This window comes from Myodes glareolus, chromosome 11 (genome assembly GCF_982192425.1).
Source record: "Myodes glareolus chromosome 11, mMyoGla1.1, whole genome shotgun sequence".
In the NCBI taxonomy this organism is placed as follows: domain Eukaryota; kingdom Metazoa; phylum Chordata; class Mammalia; order Rodentia; family Cricetidae; genus Myodes; species Myodes glareolus.
In genome coordinates this window covers 65410904-65432310 of record NC_142036.1, presented here as the reverse complement: position 1 = coordinate 65432310, position 21407 = coordinate 65410904, and the positions used below count along the sequence as shown (strand labels likewise).

Sequence of the window (21407 nt, the reverse complement as noted above, 5' to 3'; positions counted from 1 at the left end):
ATTCCTTTAAGAGGTTTTCCTGACTCAGCATTAGCAGCAAAATAACTGCGTGACTTCATTAAGAAATGACTTTCTGGTTCTGGCACTGATGGCACAAATAGCTCTGTCTCTTTGGGAAGATCCTGTACTTAAATGGAGTCTTTGAGCAGTGTGTTACAAATTGCTTAATGGAAGCAAAGACCCTCTGTGTCCCTGAAGCTGCGGTTGGGGTGGGGGGAAGAGAATGGTTTGCAGAGCTGTCAGTATAACTACCTCCGCCATGTTGGACTGGGTGGAGCAAGCAGACAGGGCCGTGGAGTTGTCCCTAGCCATGCCCACTTAGCATTTAAAAAGCAAAAAGCGCTTCTGGTCAGAAAATGATTACAGATATGCAATAAAGACAGATTCAGATGAAAAAGACCTCTGAATGGGTCTTAGTGTGTTTAAAAAAATGTATGTAGGCTTGAGAGAGAGAGAAAAACGTATATACAGTAAAAATGTGGTTTGATGGACCAAGACCCCTGAAAGGGCTCCCTGAAACCCCCCAAATACTTTGCCCAACAAAAAGCAGGAAGCAGTTTGGAAAGAACTATGCCCATATTCCCAAATATTGTTTATTGTTTTCATTTAAAGGGGGAGATGAATACTTTGTATTGGTATGGATCATGGTCTCTTGATACAAATATAAGGTCAATTTTGTTATATGTATATTTCTTCTCTTGATTAAGGTATTTTTTTGTGCAGCTCATTTAAAAATGTAATGTATTATTAAATACAAGTTAATAGATAGTCGTCTGTAATAGTCAAGCTTGTAGTCATGTTAGTGGTTTTTTAGGTGTACAGAGATGTATTTCAGACGGATAGGTATTCTTCAAACCTTTCAAAGATGTACAGAATATGGCATTTTAAATGTTTTAATATCTTAGACTTTTTTTCAACAATGAGACATGCCTGCTCCTGGCAGCACCAATCTACTTCAAAAGGATGATGGGTATTGGAGAGGCTCCTTATAGAGTTTGTTAGCCATTTGGGCAAGAGACTGCTCTTGCCTGTACTGCTTTATGACATGCTGTATAAACTGGACATGCAGGACCCACAGAAAAATGACTGCTGAACTTGCCTAAAGGTGAGACAGTCCTTCAGGGTTCTTGCTTCATGGAAGAACTGCCAGGCATTTTTTGTAGGACACAGAAGAAAGCATCTGATGAACTTTGCCCTTACAAGGCAAAACAGATCTTCAAATTTCCTGTTTCATGGGGAAGTCTGCCAGATACTCTGGGCCTGCAGGCTGAAGATAGATGCCCCAATGTTACAGAAGAACTTTGGGTGACTGTCCAGGCAGTGAGATGTCTCTGTCAATTCTAGAGTTTTAGAAGTTGCTTATAATGCACTTCTTGTTAACTTAATAGGTAATATATCTTTCTGGGGTCTTTGATGGAATTGAAGAATAGTTATAATTATAGTTTTCTTAGTTATGATAAAAGGTAGATATAAATGTTGTAACTATAATTCTTGCTTGATACCTGTTTTGTTATATGTAATTTTACTGTGTTAAAGTTAAAATCTTCCTTTTTATTTAGACAGAAAGGGGGAGGTGATGTGTAATTCCCCTCTGTATGCCGTGAATATGTTTTATTACCACTGGTTAGTAAAAATCTGCTTTGGGCCTATGACAGAGCAGAAGATAGCCAGATGGGAAATGTGAATGGATATATGTATATTTAACTTAAAAATATTATTAGAAATATTATAACACTTTTTAAATTTAAAGTCTGGCATCAGGAAAATCTTGATGTGTGTGAGGTTATTTGAAATATGAATTTGTGGGTTTATCTTGAACCTGAAAAGTACTATGATACATTGAATTTGAGAAGACGTACTATTGTCATGTAATTTGTAAAATCCTTGTGAGCACATCATAAGCAAGCTGGCAAGTCCTCTTCATCTGGCCTCTCACTTTTATTGATAATAAATTAACAATATACCTAACTAATACATGTTGTCTTGGAGCTAAAGGGACTTATTAAATACTTATTGACTGATACTGTCTTTCCAGATAGCTGATATTTCAAAAAGGATACAATCTCTAGAAGATGAATCAAAATCTCTTAAATCACAAGTGGCTGAAGTAAGTTAAGTTGAATTACTTTAATTGGTCTGTCACTTTTGAAGAACATTTATGTTTTCATGTTATTTCTATTATTAGGTATATTAGTCAGTGTTCTCTAGAGGAATGGAACTAACAGGGTGACATATATAGATATCTCCCTCCCTCCCACCCCCCCATCCTTCTCCTCTTCCTCCTCCCTCCTTCCCTATTTAAGGGGTATTTATTAGAGTGGCTTACAGGCTGTGGTCCAACTAGTCCAGCAATGGCTGTCTACCAACAAGGAGTCCAAGAGACCAGTAATTTCTCAGTCCGTGAGGCTAGATGTCTCATCTGATATTCAGTATACACCAGAGTCCCGAAGAAGTAGGGTCTGTTGCGAGTGAAGGAATGGACTCGCCAGCAAGAGTAAGGAGAGGCAGGCAAAGAGCGAAAGCTTCCTCCTTTCATGTCCTTAGATAGGCTGCTGCCAGAAAGTGTGGATGTGGATTAAGGGGGGGTCTTTCTGTTTCAAATGATTTAAATAAGAAAAATTACTCACAGTTTGCTTCAGTTTTAGCTAATTTCCTATATAGATGATTACCAAGAATAGTCACACATTAGGTAATAAGATATTACATTAGTATTTGAAATATGGGGAGTCTTAGATAAGCATTTGTTTTAACTCGAGTTATTTTCAATGAAATTTATTTTTCCTGGGTAGATTTAAGCTATGGCTGTAGCTGAGCACTCTGAAATTGTGTGTATATGTAACAACAGTAAACAGTCACTTCCTGCAGTCTGACGTTTAGGGTAGGAGACAGAGTAAGTAGTATGGGATCTTTCTGGAATAAGTACTTGGGCACTAGTAAGCGTGGAAGAGGAGAGATGTCATCAGTGGACTGAAGTCAGGACCGCTCCTGAAAGGCTTCCATTCTGGGTCCGGTTTGTATTATAAAACCACAAAGTGATCAGGCAAGCAAGTAAGATTTTTCCAAAGCGTACGTGGCAGTCAGCAGGTTGCTTAAGGCAACAACCTATTGTTTCTCCAGGTCATTCTGTACCAGGTAGCAGGTAAAGCCATGCCTGGCAAATAGGCAAACAGTACTTTAAATCATTAAATAAGCCTATAAGTCAGTAGCTAGAAATTGTTCTTTTTTGTCTTTCCTATTTCAGTCATTAACAAAATTGTCCACATAGTACACGGAAGGTTCAATAATTTGCTCAGAGTCACATGGCAAATGAGTGGTAGGGTAGGGCGGGGCCCTGGATCACGGCCAGCCTTTGTTTGTTGTGTCAGAGTAGTGTTGGTGCTACCTTTGCTGCTGTTAACAGTGACTTGTTTGGGCCTTTGCTTAAGTTTTATGTTCTGTGGAGAATACATAAACATGAAACTTTCTGTTAAATTGTTATAAACTGTGCATTTCTTTTATTTAGTCGAAAACTACCTTTAAAGTATTTGAAATCAATGAAGAACGACTTAAGGGAGCAATAAAAGAGGCCTTGAATGAAAGATCTGAACTCGAGGAAGACCAGAAGCAGGTTTGTCGTCTGTAGAGACTTAGGTCTGAATATAGTTTTCGAAGCTCTGGGTGCCAGGAGCCGTGCGATGAATGAGCAGGCTTTTGAGAGCAGCAGCCCCCTGCGTACTTCTGTCTCCTGAGCGGCTAAGAGAGATAAGCCAAGGCAGTCAGCCTTCTGACGTTCACAGGAGGCAGCGGCTAGCACCACTCCTCACAGCTGAGAATGCATTCCGGTCGGGGGTCCAGAGGAGGAAGGCGTTCTGGGGGCACGGAAGATGGAAATGTAGCTTTCATTCTCATCCTCCTCACATAGGCACCTGCATGTGCATGACTTCCCTTTTGTCTCCCAATACAATTTTTGGCATGAAAATTCTGTCTTCCTGCCCTGTTTCCTCCTCTCTCTCTTCCCAGCCCTTTTCCCTCTCAGCCTCTTCCCTGTCTTCTGTTCCCTCCCTTGCTCCCTCTCTCCCTTCCTTCCTTTCCACAGTGTGCATATTGAGGTGTGTGTGCAGACACACACGTGTGTGTGTTTTGTGTGAGAGTTCAAATGTGCACAGTTCATGGCTTGGTGTTGGTCCTTACCTTCACTGTTTGAGACAAGACTGTCATTTTTCCATTGTGTATGGCCGCATAGGTAGTCTTTGTAGCATGATTAATAAAAACCCAGAGACAGAAATTTGGGTTCAACCTGAAGGTCAGAAAAGCAAAACAGTCAGCTACTGGCTCTTACTTCTACCTCAGTCTGAAATGGTTATTCTGCCTTCAGGAATCTCAGAATGAGACTGTGTGTGAGACCTGTCTCCTCCTGTTTTATGTTCCTCTCTAGTGCTGGGATTAAAGGTGTGTATCACTACCTCCAGTTTTTATGGCAAACTAGCACATGCTTTACTGGGATTAAAGATGTGTGTCACCACTGCCTGGTTTGGCTAATTTGTTCATTTAAGATTCTAGTATTATTATTATCTTATTTATATTTTTGGAGAAAGTCTTCTAGTGTAGTCAGGGTGGCCTGGAAGGCACTCTGTGGTACTCAGTCTCCTAACTCCTGGGAATATAGATATCTGTCACTATGCCTGCTGCCACCTCTTTCTCTTCCTTCTCTTCTATTTTTATTATTTTTAATTATGTGTGTGTGTGTGTTTTGGGTGTGAATGTGTGCATACATGTGCAGGTGCCTTTAGAGGCCGGAGGTATCAGACCTCCCACAGACCTCGAATTTCAGGCAGTTATAAGCCCACTGAGAAGTGTAAAGGGAACCAAACTCAAGTCCTGCACAAGAAGAGTAGGCACTCTTAAACACCGAGCCGTCTCCCTTCCCTTCGTTTTCTTCTGGGAGCCATTTTTCTTGGGAACTTAGATTCTCTTGGTGCAATAAGAATGCGTTCTGTGGGGCAATGGTGGTGTACGCCTTTGATCTGATCCCAGCTCTCACGCAGATCTTTGAGAATTTGAGGCCAGCCTGGTCTACAGAGTGAGGTCCAGGCCAGCCAGGACTACACAGAGAAACCCTGTCTCAAAAAAACAAGGGGGAAAAAAGGGGGAAAGAGAAAGGAAGAAAAGAATATGTACCATATTTCTGCTGGGCTTCTGGTCCTGAGGCTTCATTTCACTCAGCTGCCAAGGATTCTGGTTTTCTCATCTTAAGCATGCTATTTCCTGTATCAAACACCTGTTCTTTTGTGGTTAATTATTTTGATTAACTTTTTGATAATGAGGTACAGGAGGTAATTTTAAAAGGAGGTTGCATAGCTGAAAATGCTTGTTGTTTTTCATGTTTGAAAAAAGATTTTTTAAAAAATTTGTTATTTTAATTATGTGTCTGTATTTGTGTGCATTTGTGGTCGTGATTAAGGTGGCCTCAGGCCAGGAGAGGGTGTCGGATCCTCTGGAGCTGGAGTTGTAGGTGACTGCGACCAGCTTGATGGGGTATTGGGCTGAAGTCAGGACCTTGGAGAAACTGCGTGTATTAACCACTGGGCAGTTGCTCCAGCTCCCCATCCTCTTTCATGCTTCTGCTATCTAGATACTCGTTTGTTCCACATTTTTGTTTGCTTGTTTCTTGAGACAGGGTTCGTCTGTGTAGCAGTCCTGGCTGTTCTGAACTCAACAGTGTAGCCCCCGCTGGCCTCAAACCCGGAGGTCTGTCTGCTGTGCTGCATTTTTTAAATTAAATTCTTGACGTTGCTGCATTGTCTTCTCTTTCCTCCTTTGGTGCTGTGTGGCTTCCTCACACGCTGTTAATCTTTCTGTTGTCTTCAGCGTTGTGAGATGACATGATGAGGTGCCACACTGTGTTTCTTTCATTTGTTGGACACTCATTCTAGAAACAACTCTTGATTCTGTGGGTTACTAGAATTATTTTATGTATTTATTGTGATAATTTAAATTTTTCATTTATTGATTTGTGGATGTGCGTGAGATTGTGTTGATGTGTGCATGTGGATACATATGTGTAACTGTGTGTAGACCAGAGGACTCCTTAACATTGTCAGGAATGGATTCTTTCTTTCTTTTTCTTTTCTTTTTTTTTAAATTTTTTTTTTGTGAGACAAAGTCTCTCTATGTAACTTTGGCTATCCTGGAACTCCCTATGCAGATCAGACTGGCCTTGAAATCACAGAGTTCCCCCTGCCTCTGCCTCCTGAGCACTGAGATGAAAGGTGTGTGTTACTGTGCTGTGCTGGGTTCCATCCTGTTGAGCTGGCCTCAACTGATTGAACTACTTTCAACTAGAAAGTAGTTGGTTCCTCATAACATTTCTGCCACTACTACACCAGTAGACATATCTTGTCAGGCAGGTTGTTATTGTAGCTTGCGTGGCTCACAGGTTGGTGACATTGATGATTCCTTTTTTCCCCTGGCAGCATGCACAGCACCTTCCAGCACTATTGAAGCTAGCCAGCAGGGATGGACATCCAACGGGATGTATGTATGTAAAGAAACAGAGATGAGAGGAGAGGCAGAACTAAAATGAGTGTTGCATGGTTAGAAGACAGGAGCAAGGAGGGAGGGAGAGGGACAGGAGCCATGTATGTGTGTGTTCCTATGTGTTGGTATGTGCATATGTGTACAGGCAGCCATGACAGCAAGAAGAGGACATTAGACCCTCTGGGATTCGAGGCAGCTGTGAACTGCGCAGGTGCAGGTGCAGGTGCAGGGAATCGAGCATGAGTGCTCTTATTACTCACTAGTTCTCCAGGCCCCAGTTCTTCTGTTTGGTTTCTACTTATCGCTGTTATTACTGCTTTCAAATCTTGAGCCTTTCTGGATTGTGTCAAATCATCTTATTTTCTACTTTCCAACTTGCTTAGGTTTCTTCAGTCTATTGTTTGTGGACAGTAGACACAATTGTGTCTCATCTCTAATTTTCTTTTCCTCATTTCTCTTTCCTTTTTGGGGGGGGGTTGATGCCTTTTCCTTTTACATTTTTGTTATGCCATCTTATATTTCAGAGAATGTGATAGTGACAATGCCTATTGTAAATTTCTCATGCTATAATCAAAAGTACCTCTCCTCCATGTAGCCCAGGCTAGACTGGAACTCACAGTGCAGTTCAGGCTGGGGTTATCTGTAAAATATCTGTTCCAGATTAATAGTATTCTTGGGGGTTACCTATCTTCAGATAACCCTGAGTAAAACAGCATGGTAACTAAAACTGTATCATTAAGGTGAGTGAGCTCTGGCATATTATATGGCATACAAAGATAGACTTTCAGATAAGCGTGTGTCAGAAACTTTGTACTTGATAAAAAAAAATGACCTTTTAAATCAGTTGGAAAATATTTGTTACTCCACAGTCTCCTGTTTTAAAAGTTCTTTACAAAAGAGAGCCACATCTGACTTCCTTTCTAAGTAGCAGCCCTACCTTCGTACTATCATTTAATGATACATCTAAACATTTAAATAAATGTATCTAAACATTGTGCTATCTTTCACATCCTTGTTACTGTTTTCATACCAGCTGTCACAGGAGGCCGAAGCAGTGAGAGAACAAATGAATGAACTTGATAACCAGAAAGTAACGTTTGAAGAATCCAAAGTGCAGGAAGAGCAAGTTCTAAATGAAAAAGAAAATCAGATCAAGGTACTGGCTCTTTTCTTTGGTGTTAGTGGCTACTTGGCCACAGTTTTATACTTAATGGAAATTCAAATGCTGTTAAAGCTTTTATTGCTGTTGTGTCTTTTGTCACATCCATTCTTGAAGATTCACAAATATGTGTGCTAACACTCCCATGTCTTTCTCCTCCGGGATTTTAGCCTGGTATTTATCAAGAAATTAAAACAGAAAATGATTTTTACCTCTTCTTGCTGACATCTGCTACTGTTGGTTAAGAAAACGCTGAAAAATTGTTTGTAGTTTATATGTATTGACTGAATATTCTCACTATCTCTACTAAGTTTGTGTTCCTTATTTTGTTGATAAAAAAGCTTTTTAAAAAATTGAAACTCAGGATGGGGTGGTGACATCACTGGATAAGTCACGAGTTTCATAAGCCTGATGATGTGAGTTCAGATCCCAGAATCCTAGAAGCTGGATATATAGCATAGTGTAGACACTGTGCCAGTGTAGACACTGTGCCAGTGCCCTGTAGTAGAGGTGGAGGAAGAAGCTGGACACTGCCGGGGCTTGAGGGCCAGCTAGTCTGGCTTACATAGTGGCAAGAGACCTGTCTCAAGCCAGGTGAAACGGAATGAACTGACCCCCAAAGGTTGTCTTCTGACCTCTGTAGGTTTGTTGTGGCATGTGTACCTGAACCCATACAAGTGGCTCTCGGGTCACACACACACACTTGACTGGAACTTGACTCCAATTGTAGGAATAAAATTCCTGACATTACGTGGATCGCTGAGAGTACTCAGTGGGTGAAAGGACTTGCTGTGCCCTCCTCTGACTCCGAGTTCATTTGGTCCTTAGGACTCACATTGTAGAGGGAGAGAATTGACTCTCATGAGTTGTCCTGACCTTCGTGCACATGCCTCAGCACATATGTTGCTTCCCACCTAAATAAATAAATGAAATGAAATAATAAGAAATGTTTTTAAGAGATTCTAGCTTTAATTTTATTCAGTTTGCCATATCGTGGACTCTCTATCTGCCTTTTCTAGCTCTCTGAGTTCAACCAGTCACAGAATGGTGCTCTTAACAATTTTGGGCTGATGAGAGGGTTTATTGAGTAAAAATGCCTGCATCATAAACTAATGACCAGAGTTTGATCCCCAGAACCACATAAAAGTAAAGGAGAAAACCAACTGACTTCATTGTCCTCTGATCTTCATGTGGTTGCCCCTACGCAGGCACATCAAAACAAACACTAATAGTAAACAAAAGAAGAGTAATTGCGACTGTTATGTTCATGTGCAAACTTTTCCCATCATTCTCTAAAAGATACAGAATGATATAGCAACTGTTAATGTAGCATTCGTGTTATATTATTACAAGTAATCTAAGAGCAATTTGGTGTACACAGGAAGATGCATATAGGTCATATGCAAATACTGTTATCTTCTGTAAACGGACTCGAACACCCATGCAGTCTGTATCCTTGCAGTGGTGGTGGCGCCCTGGAGCCAGTGTTCTGGGTGCTTAGGGACGCTGTCCTTTCCTTCCTCTGAACTTCCTTCCTTCTAAACTTCAGGATTCTTCCCCTCCCCCCTCCCCCTCCCCTCCCCCTCCCTCCTCCCTCCTCCCCTTCCCCTCCCCCTCCTCTTTTGGATGAAAGGCACTCACTTTGTAGAGTAGGATGGCACAGAGATCTGCCTGCTGTGCCTTTTGAGTCCTGGGATTAAAGATGCTGTACTATGCTCAGCAAGTTTTGCTTTTTATTTTTTAATGTTTAATAGTAAATTAATGTTGCAGTTTCACAAACGACTATTTACATACCTTAATGGCAGGTAGCAAATTAGAACACATGAGAAATTTATGTGGATTGATTTAAAATTTCTTTATTCTATTTTAAAACTCATTTGTGTATGTATGTGTGGGGTATGTGCATGCCATGATGTGTGTATGGAGCTCAGAGGACCGCTTTTGGGAGGCAGTTCTCTGTCTACCATGTGGGTCCTGGAGTTCAAACTGAGGTCATCAGGTTTAATGGCAGATACCTTTACCTGCCGAACCCTCGTTGGCCTGGGACTGCATTAGAAACTACTGCTAAGTTCTGAATTCTAAAGTTATCAGCGCCAGTCACTACTTTCTTTCTGTTTTCCCCTTTTGCTCAATGTCAGTCACTGATGGACAACCTGGTAAAGATGAAAGTCTGGACTGCTGTCCTTGGAGAAGACGCAGCAGAAGATGGTAATCTCGGTTTGGAAGTGAAGAAAGACCTAGAAAATGCTGTGCACTCAGGTATGGTGGCTGGCTCCTTGCGTCCTCTTCATTCCACGTGTGAGCCATGCTCCTCGTACACTTGTACTTGGCACATTCTGTCCATCTGCCCGAAATGCTGTGCACTCTCCAGTAGATCTTTCTTCACCTCCTTTGTCCCATGTGTCATACATCTCTTCATTACAACACTTAAAGACTTGGATCATAACCACTCTGGTGCCTATCTTTATTGCTAGTCACATGGATGTCAGAATAGCTGTAATTCAGAAAGCCTTTGCTTTAGACAGATTATAGTATGTTAATCTTGGCCACAAATTGTGACTGCAGTTGCTGGTTATATTGTGGCAGTCATAAAACTAAGGTTCATTTAGCTATTTACTGTATTTTCAAACCAATTCCTTTGACTCATTAAAATTTAATTTGAAAAGAGTGCAGAATACAATTAAAAAAATTAAAAATAATCCCAGAAGGTCCCATGTACCCTAGGCTTAATTAATTTCAGTGGTGATTCCTTTGTTTGCTTGTTTTGTATTTTATTTTTCAAGATAGGGTTTTTCTGTATAGTCTTGGCTTTCCCAGAACTCACTCTGTACACCATTCTGGCCTTGAACTTCCTCTATAGATCCTACTGGCCTCGAATTCAAAGGTCTGCCTGCCTTTGCTTCCCAAGTGCCATTAAAAGTATGTGCTACCACTGCCCACCTGCAGTGGTGATTCTTTGAACTTTGTGTCCTCTGTCTTGACTCCCTGACCTGTTGTATGATGAGTAGACTTCTCAACTCACAGACATAGTTTTCAAGTTGTCTAGTGGGGACCTAAAACTGTAGGTAGTGCTGAGTGAACCACTCTGTGTACTGTGCTCTCTCCTATTCTCATGGACTTTTAGAAGTTTATTTCTTAGCCACAGTAAGAGACTTAGAGAATCAGTAATAAAATAGGATACGTATTGCAGTATACTGTTGGGAAGTGATGGGAGTAGTTGCTTTCTCTCCCAGCGCTGGAACAGATTGTCTGAGATGGCTGAGTAATGAGTAGTGAACAGATTGAGGGTGGGTCGCATCTCCGGCAGGCAGCAGGACAGTGGGAGATGGCCTCCTGCCATCAGGATCACAGGCAATATAGAACTCAGGAATTGTGTGTTTTAAAGTTGTGATGAAGAGATGTAGGATACATGGGACAAAGAAGAAGGAGGCTACAACTCTGAAGAGGTGAAGAAAGATCTACTGGAGAGTCCAGCTGTATGAGGTGGTGGGAGTGCTTGGCATTCGGGCAGATGGACAAACTGCTCCTGAAACAGATAACAGGAACTGTTATATTTTTAGTTTTTTATTTTTACTTTATCATATAAGAAATAGTTTGTTTTTTTTTTTAGAATTTATGCTTAATTTTGAGCCATGGTTCACTACTAGTTTGGATGCTGTAATGCCGTAAACATCTAACATAGTTGAGTCTGTGGCCAGTGTTTAGGTACGACTATTCAGTTCTTGTTGGGACTCTGTAGTACTTTGATTGTTTTTAATGTTTAGTTTCCTGAGAGGAGGTCACTCTACCTTATACAAATTATTATATTTATTTTGATTACTGTTTTTGTGAGACAGTATCTCACCATAGCTCAAAGCTGGCTCAAAATTCACTGTATAGCTCCCGTCTGGCCTCAAACTCATGGTAATCCCTTTGTCTAGCTTTGGAGTATTGGGATTGAAGGCAAGAGGTGCTAAGCTCAGCTCCAACTTGTTCATTGTAGCAAGAAGTGGGGTTGTAAGACTAGCTGAGGAACTAATACATTCATTTGGATGTCCTCAATAATTATAGTTTTATTTTTTGCTGTAGGTATTCAGCTGAAGGGAGCTTTGGAGGAGTTGATTTATGCTAGTAAGGTTTGTATTATTTTGTAAATATAAAGATGATGGGGAGGACCTACAGCAGGGGTTAAATCTGTCTGTCCTTAGTAACTAAGTTAAACATTGCTTTTATTGCTTCCTTATAAGGTTATATGAGAAATGATTAGAATTTTCTGTTTTTTAGATTAATTTATTTTATCTGCATTGGTGTTTTGCCAGCATGTATGTGTGAGGGTGTCATATTCTCTGAAACTGGAGTTACAGACAGTTGTGAGCTGCCATGTGGGTGCTGGGAATTGAACCCGGCTTTTCTGGAAGAGTAACCAGTACCCTTAACCACTGAACTGTCTCTCCAACCCCTAGAGGTTTCTTTATCAATTGCTTTTTTTCTGTTAACTTTAGAAATTCACATAATTATAGAATTTGGAAAAGTTCAAGTTCTGCACTCATTCCTTCAGTTACAGATGCTTTAAAATGTTAACGTATTTATCTCATAGTTCCTCTGTGCAGTGTTTTCCTTCAGGTTTTATTATTTTCTTACCCCAATGGCTCCATATTCTATTTTGAGAAGTAAATAATAGGTCTGCTTTCTTCTGGTTTATTGCTTCTCCCTGTTTTTAGCTAACCTGAGTGAGAAGGCCTGATAATGTAGTGTGAAGGCTGCTTTAGCACTGCACTAATGGCTGTATGTTTGACATCATCAGAGAGAAAATAGCTGCAGTGCATTGTGGGACGGATTGGGAGATGTGTGTATCTTTTGTAGCTGATTATTGCTTTTTTCATCTTTCTTTAAAGTTGAGTGCATCTTTAAAAGCCTTAGAAGGAGAAAGAAACCAAATTTACACTCAAATATCTGAAGTAGATAAAATAAAAATGAATCTTACAGGTAAGGTTTTCTCAATGGCTTTTCTCCTTAAAGAGAATGAATTAATTCTGAGAGTTTTGCTGTTGTTGGCAAAGGCATTTCCATTTCTCTTACGTTTATGAAATAGTTTTTAAAGCGTGTAGGACTGTGGATTATGGTACATCTGAGTTAGAGTTCCTGTGCAGTGAAGAGACACCACGACCATGGCAGCTCTTAGAAGGAAAACATTTAATTGGGGCTGACTTACGGTTCAAAGTTTTAGTGCCAGTAAATAAACTATATACATAATTTAAAGTAGTAGACCATACTTGTTCCAAGATCAATTTTAGAGTTGTTCATTGTCATTATAGTGACACAGAGGCAGACATGGTGCTGGAGAAAGAGCCAGGAGTTCTACATCTAGAACTGCAGGCAGCAGGAAGAGACCCTCAGTGACAGCTTCCTCATAATAGTGCTGCTCCCTACGAGCCTATGGTGCCATTTTCATTCAAACCACCGTGCAGTAGTTTGGTATAGTTTTAGATGTTAAAAAGTATCGAACTTAAAATTTTCTTTACAGTTGTTTTTTCAATTGAGAAATTGATTTTCAATAGTGGCTGATGACGGAAATTCACTCCCCAGTGGAAGGAGAGAACTGACCCCTGGTAGTTGTGCTCTGGCCTTTGCCTGCCTGAGCATGCAGGCTCATGAGTGTGCACACACACACACACACACATTTTGAAAAGTTGTAAAGTAAAATAAAGTAAGGTGAGAACTAGAGTGTATTCAGATTATAGAACTCACGTTTGTAAGGCTTCTTTGTATTAGGTATCATTCAGTTGCAGCAGAGCTTCTTATAGCCAGCACTGGTTTCTCTGCTAGGTGACAGCACAGACGGACAATTTTTTTTTCTGATGCACAGTTCTGCAGAAAACACCTATGCATGATTTCATGCACATGTACCATTACTGTTAATGTATTTTCACACTGTTCTTTGGATATGTATGTTTAGTTAACTGGCATTTTAGAATAATTGCATACCATTACATATAATTACTAAACTTTTCCATGTTGGTTATGATTTCCTAGTGCATCTTGTCCTATGTTAGATTGACTCACGTATGTTTTGGGGTGCTTTAGAGGAGGTCAGAGTTGAGGTTCCCTTCTTGGTTCCTTAATATTAGCGCTGTTTAGTGTTATAGTAATTATAATGAAAGAGAAATGAGATTTTAAAAAACAGTGGTGTGCTGGTTTATACAGAATTCACAATTACTTAGAATTGTTCATTTCCACTTGTATGTGTGTGTGTTCATCTGTGTTCAGGGTTTTCTTCAGTTGCTTTTCACCTTGTTGGTTGAGAAAGGGTCTCACAAAACCTGGAGCATGTTGCTTTGGCTAGAACAGCTGCCCAGGAGTCCCAGAAATTCTACTTTTGCTTTCTCAGCACTGTAACAGGGCTTACATTTGTTTTGTTACCTGTATTTTATGTGGGTGCTGGGGACCCGAACTCAGGACCTCATGTTTGTATGGCCAGTGCCTTACTGACTGAGCCATCTCCCCAGTTTTGTGGGTGATTAAGTAGTTGAGCAGTTGAAATAAAGTTAAAGTCATTATTCTTTCCAGTCTCAATCTTGTTTGAGACATTGTCTCACTGAGCTAGAAGATGAGCATCTGTTATCCGCCAGCTTGAGTGACAACGTAAAGGTTTCTGCTTTAACAGAAGACTGGGTTGCTGTGGTACTGGAGACTGAACCCAGGACTTGGTGTGTTCCAGCGAGTGCTCTGCCTCTGGGCTCTGTCCACCAGTCTGAACATCAAGTTCCCAAGATGACTTCTCATTAGGTTGTAAGACATTTAGCATGTGAAATAGCGAATGCTGAGTTGAAATACCTGCCTTTGAAACTCATCCTCCATAGCCTTCCTTCAGTGCTGTTACCTCTAAGGTTGGAAATTAGATGCTAGCATTAGTTTGTTGAAGGTTTAGGAGATCCTCATATTAATAATATTAACAATTTAAAATAGCGTATGTAGCATCTCAGTTAAAATAGTGAAAAGCAATTAGGCAAACAATATGTCACAGGTTTTCTGTTGTTGCTGGAGAAAGTTTAGTTTGCTATATCTGTAGTAATTGTCTACAGTTGTATCACCTCGGGCATGTCCTATCTTGTCTGTCTTTAATAGGTTTTATTTTTATGAAAATTCCTTTAGTTTTGTACCTTTTTGACTTCAAACATTTCTCTAGAGCGTGTCAGAAGTCTGGAGTCTGAGAATGTATCTCTGGAGTCAGAACGCATGCAGTTGGAAAACGAGAAGCAGAAGCTGCAGCAGAAACTCAAAGTGATGACTGAACTGTACCAAGAAAACGAGATGAAGCTTCACAGGTGAGACGTGCTCAGTGACTCCATCAGACGGCACGGGAAGTGGCCTTACAGTCTGTTGCATGTTCAGGACCTTAAACATGGAATCATTGGACCTTATCAATTCGATTGCATCATTCACTTTTAAGAATGTTCTTTCATCTTGAAGCCTGTTTTTCTTCCTGGAAGAAAATGTAAATGATGTTGGAGTTTCCAAGCTGTCTCGCAAATTCTTTAATGTCTTCTAAGCATTTATCAAATTAACGCCTTAAACTAATGCTGACAAGCTGGGTCAGGGAATCTGAGTGATCTCTTTGGATGGAACTGCCTGGCGTATGTAAAACTGATTCCTTTCTCTTCTCCAAGTTAGTCTTGCTCAGTGCTCCTTGTTCTAGATAGGAAACGACAGGGCAGCTGCTCATCATCATCAAATGCCTCTTGTGCGTCCCATATTTGTCTCACCATCAAAGCTTCTTGACTTTCTGAACCTTTAATCTGTTGGCATTTTACCCTCTGCCTGTGCAGCGGTGTGTGCAAATTGCTTTGTGGGATGCACCAGTTCTGATGTGTTTTTAAAAGTGTAGTTGATTATAGTTATTATATACTTTAAGAGGAATAAAATACTTTTTGTTTTAAGGAAATTGACAGTAGAGGAAAATTACCGATTAGAGAAAGAGGAAAAACTTTCCAAAGTAGATGAGAGGATCAGCCATGCGACCCAGGAGCTGGAGACCTACAGGTATGGAGTTCTCTCTCTTGTGGGATGCTCAGCAGCAGGAAACAGTAACAAAATGGCATTTGTTTCTGTGTTTGTTTTGAGACAAGGTTTCTTTCTGTATCCCTGAATTACCTGGAACTCACTCTGTAAACCAGGCTGGCCTTGAACTCAAGAGATTCACCTGCCTTTGCCTCCTGTGTGTTGGAACTGAAGGTGTGTGCCTCCACCACCCAGTGGATTGGCTTATTTTTATTTCATTACTTTGCATTTGAATTTCTTGGTATTTTGCAGATATTCAGAAAATATAAAAAGGAAAAGGTTTTCTTTTCAGGGACTATATATATACATGTATATGTATATATACTTTAAATATATATTTAAAAGATAGACATATTTTATGTTAATGTTAAGAAGTTTGTAAATATGAGTGCTATGTGGTAGCACTGGGAGGTGGAACAGAATGATCACAAGATCAGGCCCAACCTTGGGTAAGAGTGAGTTTGAAGCCACCTTGGGCTACATGAGACCCTGTCTCAAAGAAGGAAATGGAGAGACCAGTTTAATTAAAGCTTATTCATTGGGCTTTGTTCAAATGGGGAAGAATGAACACACTATTAACATTCAGTAAGTGTGCCACTAAGTAAACAAGGCACACTTAGCATTTTAGTAAATGCTTAGCTATGGTTTTTGGTTCATTCTGTAAATAGAGACCACGTTCATTTCCAAGCTGCCCAGACCTGAATATTCATGCAGAAATTATATTAATTATAACACTGTTTAGCCAGCTGCATATTCCTAGCTAGCTCTTACATCTTAAGTTAACCCATTTCTAATTTGTATTTTACCATGAGAGTTGTGGTTTACCATTAATGTTCTAGTCTTTCTCCTTCAGCAGCTACATGGCGTCTCCCTGACTCCACCTTCTTTCTCCCTGCATTCAGTTTAGTTTTCTTGCCTATCTATATTCTGCCCTGCCATAGGCCAAAGCAGCTTCTTTATTAACTAATGGTAATAAAACATATTCACAGCATACAGAGGGGCATCCTGCATCCAGTCCTCAGTGGATATAGGGAGGCACTAGAATGTCTGTTAAAAAGAAGCACACTGCAGCAGTTTGTCATAGAGCATCTCCTTACCTAGGGAAGAGTAAACTTGCATTTTGTCTAAAAGGAAGAATTGCTTTTTTTGTCTCATAAAGGCAGTTAGTTATGTTTTCACTTTTTAGAGTGGCTCTCCTGTGCCAGGCGGTGGTGTCACACTCCTTTATCCCAGCACTTGGCCTCCCAACTCTCTGTGAGTTTGAGGCCAGCCTGGTCTACAGAACGGGTTCCAGGATAGCCAGGACTATGCAAAGAAACTCTGTCTTGAAAAACAAAAAACCAAACAAACAAACAAAAAAAAAAAACAAAAAAAAGAAAAAGAGTTTCTTCCCTGGGACTCTGTCAGGATTACAGGACCTGAGTTAATCTTCCAGGATTCCTTGTCCTGAAAATGAAAACCTGAGGATCAGGCGTTGCCAGTGACTCCTTCACTTAGGAAGCAGAGATAGGAAGATTATAACTGGGGTCAAGGCCAGGCTGGATGAAGCCTTGAGGATCATATAAGTCCTCATGATCATATAAGCTTAAGATCATATGCTTAAGATCATATAAGCATATAAGTGATGCTGTTTGAGCCCCATTCAAGCAGTAGTGCTCACAAGGGTTAGCTGAAGTTAGAATTAGGGGAGGGAAAGATGCTCTTTAAAATCTGTCAGCGTCGACAGATGAGTCTCGGGGTTATACTTAAGGTAGAACACTCTGTATTTTATAGTTATGTGCTCTCATTCCTTATATGTTACTACTTGTTCCTTATAGACAGCGCGCCAAGGATCTCGAAGAAGAAATGGAGAAAACGGTCCATTCTCTTCAAGGACAGGTACGTGTGCCCGTCGTGCACACAGTGAGAGCACTCTGACTCTAGAGTGGCTGCAGGACTGTAGCTTCCATCCCTTCTGAGATGTTTCATAAACCTGAGAAAGATTCCCAGGGAACCAAAGATGCTGAAATCAAAGAATTCTGAGACTTTTCTCTCTTTGGGAATGAGGATTACGTAGCCCAGATAATGCCTGTCACCACTGCAGTCCCATGTTGTGCTTGTTTTCTGTTCCTTGCAAACTCTCATAGTTGATCATCACATGAAGTTTGTTGGCATTAAAGAAATTTCCATTCAGTTTTTGTTTAACCGTTGAGTAGAGCAGAGCATACGTATACATGAGAGTATGCTTTCAAAATGCTTGTTCTGCTTCAGAGATTCCTGAGCAGTTTGAGTTTATGGTTTGTGCCCTAAATATTAGTGATGGGAATGAATGTTTTTATTTAAGAATAATTTTAATAATTGTATTTTTTTAGGTTATTTCTCATGAGAAGAAAGCACATGATAATTGGGTAAGTTTTAAGTTCTCCTAAAGCCCTTTTGTCAAATTCCTTTCAGGAAATATACTACTTACTGTAGATTAGATAAAAATTATAGGTAGTATTTAAAAAATAATCACTTTATTAATTTTATTAATTTTATCAGTGATGAAATCATGTTACAAATAGTCAGAGATAGATCCATCTGCTTCTGCCTCCTGAGTGCTGGGAGTAAAGGCATGCACCACCACTGCCTGGGCAAAAAATATCTTTTTTGATAGTACTAAAATATATTTAGGCTATGTTTTCTGTGAATGTTGAGTTTTATTCATTGGCTAAAGTCAATTCTCATGTGTGTTTCACAGTTTTAAGTGAAAGCAAATTTGAAAGTTGAGTTCCTTTATTTGTAAATGGTTGTAGAATGTTAGTCTTTGTCTACCTGTGTATGGTAAGCTCACTTCCTGCATTTGATCTAGTTAATGTTTCATATATGCTGCATCTAATCTGTGTAGTCCACAGAGTGGCTGGGAAGCATGTACAGCACCATATGTTTTGCCTTTGTTAATGATTATTTGGGAATATTGCATGTTCTTGGTATTTATTATAATTAAGCTGGGCGTGGTGCTCACACTCCTAACAAATACACACACACCACAAACACTTGCACTCACACGCGTGCATAAACATCAAAACTACTTAGTCTTTGTACATTGTTTTATACTTAATAGATGTGCAAGATTCATTTACTGTATTTAGTTATTAAAAATATGAACTATACTGGCATCCTGTGAAGCTGTTTTAGACATTTGTAGTTTCCCAGAATTCTGGGCATAATGACCATCCATTTCCATTGACTGCCCTCATGCTTCATAGGATTGAATATTTACATCACCAAATAATTTTAGGCCCGGACTTTGCATTTTAGTAGCAACCTACATTAGCAAGTGCCAGTTAACCTCCAGCTTTATGTTCATTCCCTTTTTGAATAATTCTCTCAATTTAAAGTGTTTTATATCGACTCATGTCTGTTTTTAGTTGTGGTATTGCATGCTGTCATGCTGATATTTGTGTTGCTCTGGTCTTTAAGTCTAACTATATAGATATAGTTTCAAAATGTATTATTTTCTTCAAGCTGGCAGCTCGAACTTTTGAAAGAAATCTCAATGATTTAAGGAAAGAAAATGCTTACAATAGACAAAAGTAAGTATTCATTAAAAGTTTCAAAGAATTTCTTCATTATGTAATGCTTGTATAAGGTTAAATTTGAAAAGGTTTGTAGTAAATCCACATAATCTGTTATGAAATATTGTTGGTTTTAGCAGGTTTGAAGTTTTTTGTTTTTTTGTTTGTTTGAAATACCTTAGGCTACTACAGGGACTCCTTAAAGAAGCTTTTATAAGTTACACTGTAAAAAGTGTCACTTTAAAAAATTTAAACCAGTATGAGTGGAGAAAAAAAACGTGGGCAAAAGAAAGGCTTTCTTTCTGACACAATGATGCTTAGAGTATCTGTGTTCTGCATCACTAGGTAGAAAAAGTGTTTACTGTCTCAGCCCAGGTTTGTTGTTGGGTGTTGCTGTGCAGTAGTAAGGTGAAAGAAAGAATAAAATTGTACAATAAAAGGGAAGAGTAAATGCTTTTATGTGTGGTGATTGCAGTCTCGTAGAGTGTTAACACTTGCTTGCCAAACTCTGCTTTTAGCATCATTAAAAGCCGGTTTCTGTCTTCCAATTCGAAGCTCAGAAATTGAAGTCAGACAGTTGTTTTATTTCAAGTCTAAGAATCAGGAACTAAATAACCTTTGTTTAAAAATGTAACATTTAAAGATACAAAGTTTAGAAATAAGGTAGTCATATCAGCTAATGGGATTTCCAGTTTTACAAGGGGAAGTGTAGGTAACCCAGAGCAGTTCTATGCTGTAGCCTGGCCTTTTCATCCAGCAGTCAAAGTCCCTGCCTCAGTTTCCGTAGTTATAAAGTGACACGTGCACTAGTTTATTTTGGCTGTTCTACTTCAGAAATGTGGACTCGGAGGGACAGCACCCATTAAAGTCTTGATTTAGAGGCACGCAGTTTTAAACATCAGTACCTCAGGAAGTGTGGGAACCGAGGAAAGGCAGACCAGTGGTAGGCCTTTCTCTCTTTAGTGTTGTAGAGCTTGTGAGAGGAGCTGCTTTGGAAGTGGTCTTTGCTTAAAATGTGGTGTTTCCTTTGGGTGAGTAATGTAGTGATGTTTGTTCTTTGTTTGCAGATTAACTGAGACAGAATTTAAACTTGAACTTTTAGAAAAAGATCCTTATGCACTTGATGTTCCAAATACAGCATTTGGCAGAGGTAGTCTTTTTTTTTAACCCTTGTTTAAAATACATATTGTATATCCATGTATATTATGTATATAGTTTACTTTAGTGTAAGTTAACATTTTCACCTATGATATTTTGGATTTTGTAGTGAAGATTCTATTTGAAACTGTTTCATTAACTCTGGGCTTGGGTTTCTGGGTTTTGTTTTTCTAGCAGTAATGAAAATGACTGGTATCTCCTTTTCTCATTGAAATGTCATGGCAGGTGTTTAGTGCTGTCAACTCCTTGAACAGCCCAATGCTCTTAAGAAGGTACCGTTAGCTGATTCCGGGACAGTGAATGAGAAGTACTTAAGTGGAATAGCAGTGACTATTTACATATTAACAATACTTTGAAATTTGCTTGAATAAAGTGAGAATTAACATAGCTACTCAAAAAATTCTTAGTTAGGACAGATGTAGTTCACAGCTGATGATTCTAATCATCCCAGGGAGGTTAGCCCTCAACGGTGCTGTTAGCCCTCTGCAGACTCATGACTGAGCATTTTAATGTTGTCCAAACAGCTAAGCATTTTCAGAGTGATTTTAGTTGAAGTGGAATTAAGGTCCTATAGTTATGAAATGAAGTCTTGGTAGGTAGAATCTATTTTTAATAACCTTTGGAATTCAGCAAATCATTTTTGAGAGTCAACTTTCATTAAATGTAAATGTGTCTTACATTTTAAAATATCAGATCATTGACTTCAATCAAGTAGTAGCAAAACTTGAAGTGTGCCAAGTGTACAAGCAGAATTTTTGTTTAAATTCAATTCAGGATTCTGTGGGAGGGTAAACCATGCTTTAATCTTTTTGTAAACCATTTGGGTGTAACAGGTACACACTTTATAAGACTTACTCAAGTGTGAATTCCCTGGTGTTTAAGTTCTTTTTTGTTGCTGAATTTTTACCTCTGGAAGTGTAGTCACAATTGGAGAACGATTATGTTTGTAAAATGGCAGGGCTCTTGGTTATCTGGATTACATACAAATTATTGGATGCGTG

The 21407-nt window shown here is 39.5% G+C and overlaps 1 protein-coding gene across 8 annotated transcripts in view; it reads left to right on the top strand.

Moving 5' to 3' along the window:
• The window catches only part of Mia2 (MIA SH3 domain ER export factor 2), a 71063-nt gene that overhangs the window by 35290 nt on the left and 14366 nt on the right, over window positions 1-21407 (top strand). For all 8 annotated transcript variants that reach the window (XM_048415816.3, XM_085697604.2, XM_085697602.2 and 5 more), the window contains 12 exons: window positions 2036-2107; window positions 3503-3607; window positions 7550-7672; window positions 9814-9934; window positions 11744-11790; window positions 12550-12640; window positions 14841-14979; window positions 15593-15694; window positions 17530-17590; window positions 18064-18099; window positions 19199-19266; window positions 20316-20398. In XM_048415816.3, coding sequence (XP_048271773.3) covers window positions 2036-2107; window positions 3503-3607; window positions 7550-7672; window positions 9814-9934; window positions 11744-11790; window positions 12550-12640; window positions 14841-14979; window positions 15593-15694; window positions 17530-17590; window positions 18064-18099; window positions 19199-19266; window positions 20316-20398 — 1048 coding nt within the window. The remainder of the gene's footprint in view (window positions 1-2035; window positions 2108-3502; window positions 3608-7549; window positions 7673-9813; window positions 9935-11743; window positions 11791-12549; window positions 12641-14840; window positions 14980-15592; window positions 15695-17529; window positions 17591-18063; window positions 18100-19198; window positions 19267-20315; window positions 20399-21407) is intronic.